This window comes from Centruroides sculpturatus, unplaced genomic scaffold (genome assembly GCF_000671375.1).
Source record: "Centruroides sculpturatus isolate CEXI.00-Female unplaced genomic scaffold, Cexi_2.0 scaffold276, whole genome shotgun sequence".
Taxonomy (NCBI): Eukaryota; Metazoa; Arthropoda; class Arachnida; order Scorpiones; family Buthidae; genus Centruroides; species Centruroides sculpturatus.
The window spans coordinates 746,398-761,890 of record NW_019384509.1 but is presented as its reverse complement, the minus strand read 5'-3'; the positions used below and the strand labels follow the sequence as shown (position 1 = coordinate 761,890).

Here is a 15,493-nt window from a genome sequence, read left to right as displayed (position 1 = left end):
ACCGCTCATATAAGCGACCGCTCACGCAAAACCGAACCCGCAACCAACAAGGTTTCTGTGTCTGCCTTAAAAGACACAGTGGTGTGAGTCCTGACATAGGCATCACCGGTCTGGTGCCGACCCTTTGGTCTCATAAGATTTGTACCTGTATTATTGTTTTCTACATTTATCCTCCAAGCGCCAAAGAAAAACTTATAAAATAAATTTGACCGTAGTCTAAATTGTCATAAGTTTTTACTTGGCGCAATTTTTTTACATCTCAGATATTTTTGTTTGAATATCAATTCTTTTGTTTAATAACTGTATTATTACATCAAGATATAAGACGATGGATGAGCACAGTCTTGTCGGCGCTCGGCGACTTAACGCCCCGCCGATCAAATATGCTGCCAACCGAACGCTTTCGCATTCGGCGCGCCGTTTAGAAAAATCGTTATAAAAAGTTTTAATTTGCAAAAATTTGTGCTTTTGTTATTCTGAGTAACATTTTGAATAAAATTCATTTCTTTCCATGTAATTTTATCTTTATAAGCATAAAATGAAGCCATAAAATTAAAATATCTCTACGAGAAACCCCCGAGAACTTTGATCTATCGACCCGGAAGTTTTGCTAATTAGCCCTTCACTGATGACGAGAAAGGCTTAAGTTTAAAATGTCAGCTTTCTAGTAGCTTTTTCTAACGAATTCGTTAATCTGGCAACACTGTAGGATTTCAGTAATGGCGGCTCCTATGATTTTGTTTATCTTTGTTAAGTTTTTTCATTAGCTAATTATTGTTAGAAAGATGGATAAATATTTGATTAAATCCAGATCGGAGACGTCCCAATCTTACCATTCTAACGAGAAAAAGACGAAGCAGGCAACATTGGAATCGTTAAAGGTTTTTTGAAATTCATATTTATGTTAATGAAAATAAGAGCTTAATATTAATGTATAGAAATTGAATTGATTGTCATTACAGGGAGTTGTGGTAATTGAAGACATTTTACGGCATAAAGCAATTTTAGAGTGGAAGAATCAAGAAGTGGAAAATATGTTGAGGTCGTTGGAGGAATTATCAAAAAAGACTCCATCTAAAGAAATTCTCATTTCTACAAAAATTGGTATTTCGCTCTATCGACATTTTATATAAATAATTTAAACAACTTCATAAATAAGTTGGATATTCCAGACTATTTATCTATTTTGAGTTATTTAATACATTACATTAAAAATTAATTCAGTTATTATAATTGACATATATTTAATCCTTCTATATGTGATGTATTTATGAATTTACATTCTTTTCTTATATGAAGTATGTGGTGTTTTAGTTATAATCATGCTTATAATTGTTTCACAACTTCAACTAAATTTATTGCTTTAATTTGGTGACTTTCCAGAATTTTGACACAAATTATTAAAGCAATTTATAATTATTCAGGATATTCAACTTTAAAAATTGCTTATTGTTTTTTTTTTCAATGTGAAAATCATCTTTTTACTGTAAAAATACTATAAACATATGAAATATTTATAAAATCAATTTTTTAGTTTTTATTGTTGTAGATAGTACGTGTTGTTAGCGAAAATAAAGTCTAGATATAAGTTATGGTTTAGACTAATTGTTGTCCTGATCTAATCTAACATTTTTGATACAAATAGTAATAGTAAAGAATTTAAATTTTCTTAATTCAAACCAAATAACCGGAGCAAAACATATTTCTTTAGTGCTAACGTTTTTGACGCCCCTTCTGGACTCTTTTTTAGTCATTTACTTAAATCTGTTGCAAGCTGGTCTTTAAACTTCTTTAGAAGTCATTTGATTTTGTATTCCAAAAGCACACACATTCCAATTTGTTAAAAGATCATATACTACTTTGAGATTCAAAATGCGAACTGATTTTAATTTAAAACATTATAAACATAAATAAAATTAAATATCATCATCCATTAGGACTTGCCATGCTGTAGAAAGCGACATTTCCTCCTTAAAATCAATGCATGTGGATTCGCATCCCGCCTTAAATATTTCTATTGCCTCCAATATTTTGAGGTGATCTGGATGCATGGTGGTGAGGATGATACGTGTATCATTAAAGTTGGCTGTGATGTCTGGGTCCATCGCATAAGTCAAAAGGGCCGTTGTGCATTTATTGTGTAGTATGTTTGACTGATGCTCCTTTAATCATACCACTAAAGATCTTTTGGTTGAACCAACATATATCATTTCTCTATCAGATCTGCCATTCCTTATTGAGACCTTGTAGATCCCCAGTAATCTGTCCAGATTTGGATGGTCTTTTCCATTCCTTGGTAAGCTGTAAATGGACAGGCATCTCCTGTACACTATATGGATCTCATGTTTCCTTGCAATGACATTATATATTGATTTTAAATGTGGGTTATATGTGATGGGGGACCCTCATCCTGTCATCATCCTTTCTATTATTCGGTCTTTCCCCTGACTAGTCGTTACTTCTTGCTTTATGTTTGTAGCTTTTACACAACTTATGTATATAGAAGAGATAGCCATGTTCAATGGTTATCTCTTCTATATTTTTTATTTCTTATGATAACACCTATGTGGTGGAAGTGTGTGAATGCTCTCATAACCAATGCCCTGAAAGCAGCTATTTTATAAGAAAAGGGATCACATGATCCTATTGGAATATACATTGTGACCGCAGTTGGTTTTCTATACACAGCTGTTTGTGTGTTTGATCCCTCAATTACAATGTCTATATCCAAAAAGGGGACTCTGGACTGTGTTGTTCAATCTCAACAAATAGTCCATAGGGATTGTTATTCATTACCTGTATAAAGCTTTTAAGATCCGGCCTCCTCCTCCAAAAGACAATTATATCATCAATGTATCTCCTATATAGGAGAATATTTGGGAGGAAATTAGGTAGGGTTCTGCTTTTCAACATTCTGACCACCATTTCTCAGAGGTCTCAGGATAATGGACTGCCCATAGGGACACCCCTATTCTGAGTGTACACCATCTCTTTAAACTGGAATGCCAAACTATAACACACCAAGTGCGCCAATTCTAATATATCCTGGTGCTTTGTTCTATCTCCTATTTTTTCAAACAATAAGTCACTTCGCACAAAAACATGGTGGAAGCTCTATTGATGGATATAATGATCTAAAGTCCAACACTGTAGCATACAAGGGGGAGGCAATCTATTTAAGTTGTTCCAACAGCTCTACAGGGTTAGATATCTTGTATTGGTAACATTCCAAGTGAGTGGCAAGTATGTATAGATAGTGTATAGATTTCTCTAATTTATGAGTGGGTGCTGTAGCTTTGTTCACTACAGGATGCAGTTTTTGCCCTTCCTTATGCGTCTTGGCAAAGGCAAATAGTTTAGGGATGTCAGGAGCCTCCATGATTATGTCTCATACCCAGCCTGATGGCAAGCTTTGTATTGGCAAAATATTTAATCCTTGAATGCATCTTATCCACCCAGTTCCCTTCAACCTCTGAGCATTGTGTTATAGTGAGGTGCTTGTCATAGGTTTCACATTTCATCATAACCATGAGTTTGACCTTCTCAGCCCTGACCAACAGGTTAGGGCTGAGAAGGTCAAACTCAATGTTGTTGTATCTAATCCATCCATAGTTCTCCTTAACTCAGAGCTTGAAGGGAACTGGGTGGATAAGATGCATTCAAGGATTAAGCATTTTGCCAATGCAAAGCTTGCCATTGGGCTGAGTATGAAGGACTTATATAATCATGGAGTCTCCTGACATACCTAAATTATTCACCTTTGCCAAGACGCATAGGAAGAGCAACAACTGCATTATAGTTATATCTTATTACTTTTTAGTGATTTAATATTTACACATGTTACATATTAATATATACTTTACATTAAAACAAAAAGTATATGAAATTCAAAAGAATGTTTTTATTTTAAATTTATTAATTCATATTATAGTTATGTGGAATACCATGTAAATATTCTGTTATATTTTCTCTACCATTTACTTCAAAAGAATTTATTTTTAAAGAACTTACCATGATTTTAATCAAAACTTCATTAAGAAACTTCAGACTATGAGGCGTTAAATAAAATTAGAAGAAATATTTTCTTCTCACCTAACAAGATGAGTAACAGAATTACCATGATTTTAAAATAAATATGTATAAGAGCAAATCATTTTAAGAAATGAGTTAAAGTATTTCTAAATTTCTTAGCATATGCTTTCTTCTTTGACAATTTATCATTCATGCATTTTGTGCATATTCAATCTATTATTTTGTCACTAAGATGTCCAGTGCCCACTTGATCATTGCCCTCTTAACCGTCACCCAGTTGAGTATGGCCATATATATACACAGTATGATACACCACATGTCTAAGCAACAATATTGTTATGTTATATAAATAGCATATTTATATAATTGATATTGAAATAAAATATATATTATAATCTATCTACAGGTCATCTTGTTCACAAGCTTTGTAAGCATACAAATTCAGAAGTGTCTGAAAAAGCTAAACATTTATATGAAGATTGGAAAACCCATATTTTGAGTAAAATGAACAAGCCAAGTATAGAAGTACGTAGTGATATTCAAACAGAAAAATTTCGTGAAGTGGCAAAAAGATTACTTGCTGAATCTCTAAATAAAAAAGTGAGTTCAAAAATTTTTATTTTAGAACTATATCATATATTTTTTTAGTTAAATTTATTTACTCTTTCCTTGTATACAACAATATTTTACATTCATTTTGTAGATAAACTTGAAATTATGTACCATAATCCCTCCATTTATGCACATTCACTTTAATGTGGTTGAAAAATTTTTTAATTTTAAACAATCAACTTTATGGAAATAAATGATAGTTATATCAAAAATATCTTTTTTGTTATCAGTAACTTCTTTTATAAACATTTAAAAAATCTTTTCCATCCCAGTAAGAGTAAAATAATGTGGCTGTATGCCATGTGTTTGTATATATATTATTTTTATTTTATAGTTTTATTATTACTTCCACGTTCTATTCTCCCCATCCATTTTCTTTGTTCTATTGTTTTTCTTCTCTGGAATGTTCCTTTTCGAAATTCTTTTCCTTATTTGGTCATCGAAAATCCCCTAGAACAAAGGAAGGTTGTGCAACCCCTTAGAGGAGGAATACGAAAGGAGAGGGCAGACAGGATTCGGATTCGAAGTGAGAAGGTGGTGAGACAAACTTCTGGTGCATTTTTGGCAGCATCCGAAGAAACAAAGAGTTTCAGAGATGGACTAAGAATATTTGTGATAGATTCAGGATAATTAACTGTGAATTATTGAATCCAAACTGCCAAAGAGTGATTGAACTAGGAAAAAAAAAAAAAGAATTCGTTCCTTTTTTTGTGTAAGACCCTTGCTAAGGACATTATAAAGGGGACCAATTTCGAAGACCTCAAAGACCAATACTGGGTACTCCTTTCCAATTATCTACACTTCCTTTCCTGTCCCTTATTCTCCTACTTTAGCTTAATATTAGTTTTAATTTTTTTTTTTTGTTAGTTGTACTTGTGATAGTTTAATATTAGCATAAGATTAGTTTTAGTGATTCTCCCTTTGTCGTGTAAAATAAGTCAGGATTTTGTATGTATAGTATTGTTCAGTCATACGTTTAATACAGCTGGTTTAATTTATACTTTATAATATGGTGGGTGATTGGTTAACAAACTTAATCCATTCCAAGACTTTGTTCACTATCCGAATTGTTTGTTAACTGATTATCGATTTACCATAGGTTTTTATGGGAATTTGATTAATTCATTCTGGAGATCCCAAAAAATAAAAATATATATACTGTCTTACTACATTTATTTATATGTAATAATAAAAACACATATATACACAGTCTTGCATTTTTATTAGTCATGTTTTTCTGTTTGTGGTGGTTAAAGAATCTGTCTAATATAAATTGCTTTTCTCTCTTCTTAAGGATTTTTCAGAAGTAATTAACCAGTCCCTGCCTGACAGTCTTGCAAATACTATACAAGAATTGTTTCTGTCAGAAAAATAAACGGTTGGAATTACAAGGGAGAGTTTCAAAGTTTGGAAGAATACTATCTGATCGGTATTGGGGTTGAGCGTCAATGTCAATATCAACTGTGCTCCAAAAGGTTTTGAATTGTTACCTGAAGACAAGGGAAAACCAAACGGTATTGGTTATTTTACGGCACATCTTGTGTTTGTTCTGTGAGGTGTTCGTTGTCCAAACATAAAAATATTTTGTGAAAGGGTTCGTTATCCGATTTGTTCAAAGTCCGAACTGTGCATTAACCGATCACCCACTGTATTGACTTATGGAGCTGCATGGACTACATCACGAAGAGAAGACAAAGATCCAGACAGCAGAAATGACATTCCTCAGGAGCATGCTGAGTAAGACCAGAGAGACAGGACAAGGAATGAAGAAATAAAGGAAAAAACAGAAATGGAAAATTTGGGGAGGTAGACCAAATTAGACAGATGATTTAGACACATCAAGAGANCCAGGCGGCAGAAAGCATATATATAATTATAATAAAGTTACAATAAATTAAGTTAATATATAATTATATATACAGTACCTAATTTATATATAATTAATATATAATTATATGTACAGTACCTAATTTATACCTAATTTATATATAATACTAAACAGACGATAGCAAACTCAATTTAGCCGCTCCGTAGCGTGGCGCAGGGTCGGAGGTAAGTAGTTTGGCTGCTCATCCACTATTGGTCCAGACTCTATCAATCTTCTCGCGAAACGACGTTATAGGAGGTACGTTATACGAAAGTTTCTACAATTTTTTCGCTACGTTATAGGAATTGTCGTTATAGGAACGTACGTTATAGGGGGGTCGACTGTAATTGTAGAGATCCCCAAGCCTATTAACCTCAATCTAGTTTGGATGCCATTTTAAGACCATCGTTCCAACATCCTCCCACTTCTTCAAAAAAATGTTTAATAGCAAATATTGACATTAATTTTATTTTTCAGAAAAAAACATATCTCGCAGAGTTTCTTGGCGTTCTGTTGTCAGATCTGTTTCAGGTTCCATTATGAGCTCTTCAATGTTCTTTATTTCTCAGATGTGATTTTTGTTACTCCTTTAGCTGCTTGGGTCTTCTTGATTATACAGTATTTTTCTTAGATAAGATTGAACTGTGGTTTACTGTAGACCTGTTCAAGCCATACTGCCCAGCAACATTAGACATTTTCTGCCCAGCAACATTAGACATTTTCTGCTCACCTTTGTTATTATACTCTCGCCTTTCAAAAATAAAAACCAATGCAAAACTTAACAAGTGCTCGCCCAACAGTCTCATGAATACTATAAAAGAATTGTTTCTGTCAGAAAAATAAAAAAACTGGAATTACAAGGGAGAGTTTCAAAGTTCGGAGGAATACTATCTGATTAGTATATACCGGGTTAAGCATCAATGTCGATGTCTCCCGTGCTCCAAAAAGTTTTGAATTGTTGCCTGAAGACAAGAGAAGACCAATCGGTATTCATTATTTTACGTCACTTCTTGTCTTTGTTCTGTGAGGTGTTTGTTATCCAATCATGTGTTCGTTAACTGAACATAAAAATCTTTCATGAAAGTGTTTATTATCCAATTTGTTCGTTAACCGATCATCCACTGTATAGTTAATCTGTTTCTGTATCTACTATTTGATTTGCATTGTAGAGAAAATATTTAATGTTTTAATACTTAAGTAAGTTTAAAATTTAAGCATAATCGTTTCAAACTTTTCTCTGAATTTAATTTTAAGATAATAAAATATTCTTACAATTTTTTATGAACTACAAATATTGATAGAAAAGCAAATACTTAAAAATATCATTTAATTGCTACACAAATTACATTTATATTGATATTAAAACTATCCTCATTTTTATTGATGAAAGTAATTAAAAATTATAAAATCAAATACATATTCTTTAAATTAATTTTAAGTTATATTTAAAAATTGATGAGTTACAATACAATATTATATACAATTATTTTATAGTTTTTATTTAATATTTATATGAGTAGTTTTGAAAATATAATTTACTAAATTTGAAAACAGATAAAATAATATTTATAGTATTTTAAATAAATATCTTAGATATAAGTATTTTCTGTTAAATTTTAATTCTGTAAATTATTCAAGTAAAAATGCACAAATATATTTTACAATGAAAAACAAGTAATGTAACCTGAAATATAAAACATTTTTACCATCATCATTTTTATGCATAATTGAATTTATATTGGTGATTAACCAGTTTTTATTAATAACTTTATTAATCATTAATATGTTTTTTTATCCAGGAATCCAGCAAATTAGTGAATCTGTTGGAAAAACAAATCTTTCACTTATGCAAAAGATTGATAAATAAGAATTATCGAAGAACAGTAAGAAAAGTTGTTTTTACAATTAAAAACAGTCCCACTGTTAGTGAAAAACTAAAATTAGGTAAATTATCTGTAGAAGAATTATTAAGAGAATGCAAGAGATGATTTTAATCATATTAATACATTATTTGTAAATAAAAAATAATATGTATATACATATTATACAAATAGTACATTTCATTGTTATAAATTTTTTTGAAATGAGAAATTGTAATTTGTATTTTATTTATATTTACTATATGTATAAATAAATATTATATTTAAATTAGTTTTTAATGTGATCATTTTCTAATACATACAGAATATAAATTTTTTTAAGCTTAGAAATAGAATAAATATTTTGCTGGTCATTTATAAAAAAAATTAGAGCAGTTTTTAAATGTTTGTGATATTATTTGCTACAAAAATTTTAATTTGATTTACAAAACTCCTCTACTATAAAATAAATTTTTAACAGATTCTAAAGAATGTATATATAAATTTATATTTTGATATTTAAGCACACTTAAACTCAAAATATCATGTTTATACATTAAAGACATGTTTACACATGTTTATACATTATTAATGTTCTATAAGTATTCATTTTAATTATTTGGATTTTTGTTTTCAGATACAATTGTTCAATTTTTAATTGAAAAATCTTAACTACAATAAATGAATATAGTTTTTTATTTTACTTCTGTAGAATTAAATACATTTTTTTTTCTTTTTGCCAAAATGTTTTCAAAATAGAACATTACAATTTAATAGAAATGTGAAAATGTAAGATGGAAAATTGCTTTAAATTTGCTCAAAATAGATAAATTTGAATTGTATAAAAAGTAAACACATTACATTCCAGTACTTTTAACATATGGAATTGTTTATATGAAAAAAAAACAATATGAATATTTGAACTATGCATATACTTGTGGTTCTTTCTAATGATAAATATAAAAACTACTAAAAGTATTTGAATATATAGGGTGACTTTTTTCTTAAGGCCAGATGGCTGAAATGGTTATTACATCAATCTGCTGCTCTGAGAGAACTGGAATTGAATCCAAGTGGTCAAAAAACAAGAAATTTTCTGGAGTGGTTGTCTTAGATATCTTGGATCACATCCCTCACCACCCAGCTGTCCATTGTGAGCTTGACGGATAGGTTAGGTTAAGTTAGGTTTAATATACCAAGATTTTATTAAACAAACTTATTTGCTTTGTCATGTATTTGTCAAAAACTACATAGTAATCAGTTGTAATGAATTTGCCAATCATCCATGTGAATCATATACATGTATATGATTCTTAGCTTTATTATTGAAATGTAATTCTTATTTGATATATATATCAAAATTACTTTTCATTACAATAAAGCAATTTACATTAAGCTTGATATTAAATCAAACTTAATGTAAATTGCTGTAATGTAAATCAACATTTGTAAGTCTGACTAAGATTCTTAAAATTTAAAATAAGTTTGTATTTATATATAGATTTTAGATTTTTTATCGGTATATTTTAAATATATATATATATACTGTATCATCCATATATATATATTTATATTCATATTCTGTATCATCCATATATATATATGGATGATACAGAATATGAATGTTACAGTTTAATGAATATGTAAATGAATAAAGTATATAATACAAACCTATTCTGTTAATATAATAACATAAAGCAAGCAATTATTTATTGTGACGTAGTCGCAATGCTCGCGACTTTAGTAGTGTTTTGTTCCTGTACATCATACTTTTCCTGTTAACAACAGAGCCATGCAGTTATGCATTCTGGAGAAATTTTTGAACTGAAATAACATTTCCAGTCCAAACAGAAGTTCATATACAGTTAATCGGGTCCTCCTGCTACCTAAGCCTTCCATATCTGGTCTCGACCTTTCATCTATCTAACTCTGTTTTCGAGATTAAAGGAAGTACTCCAGTGAGAATTTATAGGTTGCAATTTTGCAAAATTTGAAAACTGCAATTTTTTGCAATTATATTTATTGGACTGCAATTTTTGAAAATTGAAGTCCAATAAATATATGAATTTCTGAATATAGATAACTGTTTTGAAATAATTTATTTTCAATCAAAATTTAAAATGATGTCATATTATACATTGCTGATGAAAATGAAAGACAAAAATTCCATCAAATTACATTAAGGGTATTCACAACGGGAGCTTTTTTCGTTTTTAATAGAGTTGAATTACAGAAAAGCTGTTAATCATGAACACGCATGTGAACTAGACGATTTCAGGAAAGTAATAAACCTAAAACATTTCAGTACTATCAGTTGACAATACTGAAACAGCATAATTCTCGTTTTATCTGTATCGGGCATTTTATTGGTCGACATCGTTGTCTTTATAAAAAATTATTTTGCTCCATTTCTGTAAGTTTAAAAATACGAAAACTAGTCAATAATCGGCGAACATTGCTCCAAAGCAGCTTTACTTTAAGGCGATGGCATTTGTTATAGAAACCATACTTAACGAAGTCAAGATCAAAGATGCGACGCTTGTATGACTTTAAGAGAAAGCTACAAAATCCGGTATAGAAAAAAAAAGCTACGGATCGTGAATACCCCTATTAAATTAAGGCCGGAGCGGCTAAGAAGGCATCATACCGCTCTGGAGAACTCGGGATCAAATCTGAACGATACCAGGAATATTTTGGGTCTCGTCTCTCAGTACCCAGCTGCTCTGTTATGGGACAGGCCAAACCCTAAAAAAAAGTGCCCGTAGGGCAGAGAGAGTAACCCTGTTGACCATTTGTATTGACTCAAGAATTTATTGGGAGTGATCTGCCCTGGATATGTGGTACCTCTTCCCTCACTGCCTGCTCGCTTCATTGTAGTCTTGGCCAAATTCACAATTAGCTTGAAAAAGTCCCTCTTAATTAATTAATACCCATGGACGGAAAGAGTTATAAAAAATTCTGTACCGAGAAACACGATGATTAGAAAAATAATAATAATCTATTATTCTATGAGACAGTTACATGTGGGTGGTGAAGCATACCCTAGTATGCTGCAGAAAAGACTTGTGTTATTTTACTCATCATCTTAAAATGAACAAATTGTAACATGTTTTCTTTCTGCATCACGAGCTTGAATTCGTTCGTGAATTCTTAGTGATTTATCTCTGACAATAGTTTGATATTTTAATTCTCGGATTTATTTGAATCTTGATTCATAATTCAAAGTATCGCATCGGAGATGAAAAATGATCAATGGCAAATTTAAAATTCTGAAAGATCTACAAGTGATCCATGTTTGTTCTAATTAGAATGCGTGATATTAAAAAAGGTACTGGTAATGTAATTTATTATGCAGAATTTATAATTGTACAAAAAAAGAATTGAAGAGGGCCAAATAACCCGAAATGCATATCTACCCCTTTGTACAAAAATACAGTAGAGCCTCGATTATCCGACTCAATTAGGGACTGGGGTTGGTCGGATAATTGAAAAGTCGGATAACCGAAAAGTATGAAAAAATCCATTATTATTGTAGTATATTATTATATCCCGTGTAATTAGTACATTAGTATATTAGTATATCGCTATTAACCTACTTCGCGTTGAATTTTCATCGATGTTAAGCCTAACAAGAATTTTTAAAAATAATAATCGTCGCTATTGTATCGTTAAAAATTAGAAAATTAAGACTCGTTTAAATACTGGCTCCCTTTCATGGTCGAGCCAGTGTTGCCAGCTAAAACACGTAAAAATAATATTAAAGTAGCCAAGACATAGCCAAATATTGTAGCGCCACATCACTAGCAGACATTTGAAATTTGCCGACTAGGACGGTCGGTTAACCGAAGTGTCGGTTAATCGGAGGTCGGATAATCGAGGCTCTACTGTAATGTGATACAAAATAAGGTCTATTTCAGGGGCGAATTCTCTGGGCATTAATAGTCGCAGCATGCTTAATAGAAACTTTCGACTGTCAATATATTTTTTATTATAAGAGAACAAATATGCCAATAATAATTTATTCTAACGTGTAAACTCTTTTATCATTTGTGTTAGCTTTTACATTGATAGTTAGCGGCTAGCCGTTTTAAGTCAGTGCGATGCTTGCGGAAACCCGATCGTTGCTCGTGTGGAGGTTTGTCGCGGCAAACAAGTGCGCGCTCATGACGTCATTCGACGCATTTAACACGGCCATATTGTATCGAAAGCTTGTGGTACCCAGTCGGCATACATATATTGTGTACAGGGCGGATCTACATAGGGACTAATAGAGCTTAAGCTCTGATCCCCCAGTGTCAAGGGCCAACAAAAATTGAATTATTATCATAAATTTTTAATACTTTTTCATTATAATATATTTCATGTGTAGATATAATGGACTTTATACTAGTCCATGTTTTTTTATTTACACCAAATAACGTTTCTGCCTATTGTTTAGTGCTAGAGATAAACCTATTATTCTTATTTTAACTTTCAGCTTGCCCAAAAATTTTGGTCAGGATTCGTTCTTGGTCTGTTCTCTTGTGTGTTTCTGTATGGTAAGTTCGACACAGAAATTTTGTACTTTTTCCTGATGAACATAGAAAGAATAAGAAGCAATCAAGTATCAAAGAAAAGTAATGTTCATGTTTTATTGCATACATTCTAATTCATATCGATGTTTCTTTTTTATTAGTTTTATTAGTTTTTATATAATTGCCTCAATATGAAAGAGAGATATAATTTGCTCACTACTCAAAAGTTTCCTCAAAAAATTCAAACTTTGTGTAACAAAATAATAAAAATTATTTACTGGTGCATCAGCTGAGAGGGTCGTTATATTTTTTATCCTTTTTAAATCTTTGTCATGCATTGCTGATGCGTCTATTTCCAATGAAATATGTCACGAAACTCCCTTTGGTTACTGTAGTTTTATGCCCACATCGAATCCTCTCTAAAAAAATCGAAATGTCTAAATCCTACCTTTACAATTCGATATTTTAATATCGAATTGATCAAAATCACTTGAATACTTTTTCGTTTTACTTTTATCATTCATTTAAATTAATTATTAAAAGTTAGAATTACTAATCAATTAGCATTACAAACGGCAAATCATTTTTTATAACGAAAATTTATAAATTCATTTAACTTAAAAGTTCGAATTTTGTACCAAATAAATTTTTCGTTTCATTTTTTATAATCCTCGATTAATTTCAAATTGAGTTAAATAGGATTGTGAATATAGCAGGTCCATAATCAGAGCGGCTGAGTGAAAAGACTGTGTCTGTCATACCTTGGTCAAATCTACTATAAAAATTTCTAAGGGTACAACTAGGATCTCACAGAACGCAGGACGACGCTTTCATAGTCTCCGCTGGCTAACCATTAACATTTAAAGGAGGAAGAGCGATTTCAGTGTTTCTATTCAATTTAAAATTAGAATCATTTTCTTAAGACCTTAAGCATCCCAAATAATACTATCTCACGCTTCCAATGAAACGAATTTTATATTTTAATCACTATTCTTGAAAAACCGAGTGAATGCTCGGAAATGAAATTAGTGTAAATATAATTCTAGTTGCAACGGAGCATGAAATTTCTGTTCAGTTACAAACTTCGGTATAAATTTGGAAAAGAATGACTGTTAAAACCGCTCTGACGGTTTTAAAGGAGAAGATTTCAGCCATTTCATCGTGGATTTGGTCAGGTCTACAATGGCGAGCCGGCCGGCAGTGAGGAACGGAACTCGACATAATCAGGACAAACCACCCCCTAAAAAGTGCAATTTATCTCTAATTAAGTCTTTGAGCATTTTAATTATTCACGATGAAACAGGTTAATTTTAAGTAAACAACTAAATCTGCCAATTTGCCGGAAATTTTCCGAAGTAATATTTTACGGCTGCTATAAATTACAGTATATAATTGCAACATTTGATTTCAGATTCGCCAAAGTCCCATAACCACTAATATTATTTATAAATAAATTTGAAATATACAATGAAAGCGTGAAGCAAATTTCAGAACTTTCATAATAAACTAATCTTTTATACGGATATGGAAATACAGTATATTCGACTCTTATAGGAGGGTTCGGATTTTATTCTCCATTAGAATAGTTCCATCCTCGAATTTCTATGATACAAAGATAAAAAAATTCAAGTGTTTATTAAATAAAAATTTCTGCTATCGATTTTTATCGATAGGACATTTATATAGAAATCACCTCAAATCGGACAAAAATTATCTTACAATTGTCAGCTAGTTTATATATACGAATTTCGATAACACTAGAAAAATGCAATGCACAATTGCACAATTATTTATAAAATAAAAACACAACATTTCTAATAAGCATTTAATTAAGTGTAAAATATAATATTTTTTAGATAGAATTGTGGCCATTAATCATAAAATTCCGATAGGGGTCTACTTCCGAGTAGCTGCATTCAATCGTTATCCGATCCTTTCTCCAGCTGATGATGATGATGCCGATGAGGAAAAGTAGCATTTGTATACACGTATTTAATAAAATATCAGTGAGATTCCGAGATGGATTGACTTGGAAAATATAGAAAGAACGATCGGATCATAATGGAAAGCGTGGGGGAATTCGAATATAATACCAAAGATCTCATAGGCCATGGTGCGTTTGCTGTTGTATTTAAAGGGAGGCATAAAATGGTAAATGTCAATTTTGTTTTCGTTCCTTCTTAAGCTCTTTAATACTACGTTTCCGTTCGTTTATTGCCATTTAAAATTTGAATGAAAGAAAATTTATCTTTTGATATTGATTTTATTCGTAAATGGAATCAATAGAAATCTATAAAAGAATACCACGATTATTTTTAGTAAATGTTTATAAAATAAATCAAATAATAAGGCCAACGATTTTTGTATTAGTAATTTGCAGAAAATAAATTTGGCTTTGGTGGATTCATATATAAGTTATTTTTAATGATTTCAATTTAGATTTACTTTATTTGTAAATAATGATGCAATGTAAAAAAAGCTGAAAATGTTTACTACAATTTAAAAAAAAAGTCTTTAATGTTAATAAATAAATCTGAGTGTATTGAATCTAGATTCATTGTATAGTGTTGTTTAATTTGTTTACATCATATTCTGTTACTCGACATTAA

General features: G+C 30.9%; 1 protein-coding gene across 1 annotated transcript; it reads left to right on the top strand.

Annotated features, from left to right (window-relative positions):
- The first annotated feature begins 583 nt into the window (after window positions 1-583).
- On the top strand, window positions 584-8,565 carry LOC111622316 (transcription elongation factor A N-terminal and central domain-containing protein 2-like). The gene is made up of 4 exons (XM_023364670.1): window positions 584-881; window positions 963-1,104; window positions 4,439-4,632; window positions 8,311-8,565. The coding sequence occupies exons 1-4, from the start codon at window positions 786-788 to the stop codon at window positions 8,497-8,499; spliced, it is 621 nt and encodes a 206-aa protein (XP_023220438.1). The 5' UTR covers window positions 584-785; the 3' UTR covers window positions 8,500-8,565.
- Window positions 8,566-15,493: the final 6,928 nt, after the last annotated feature.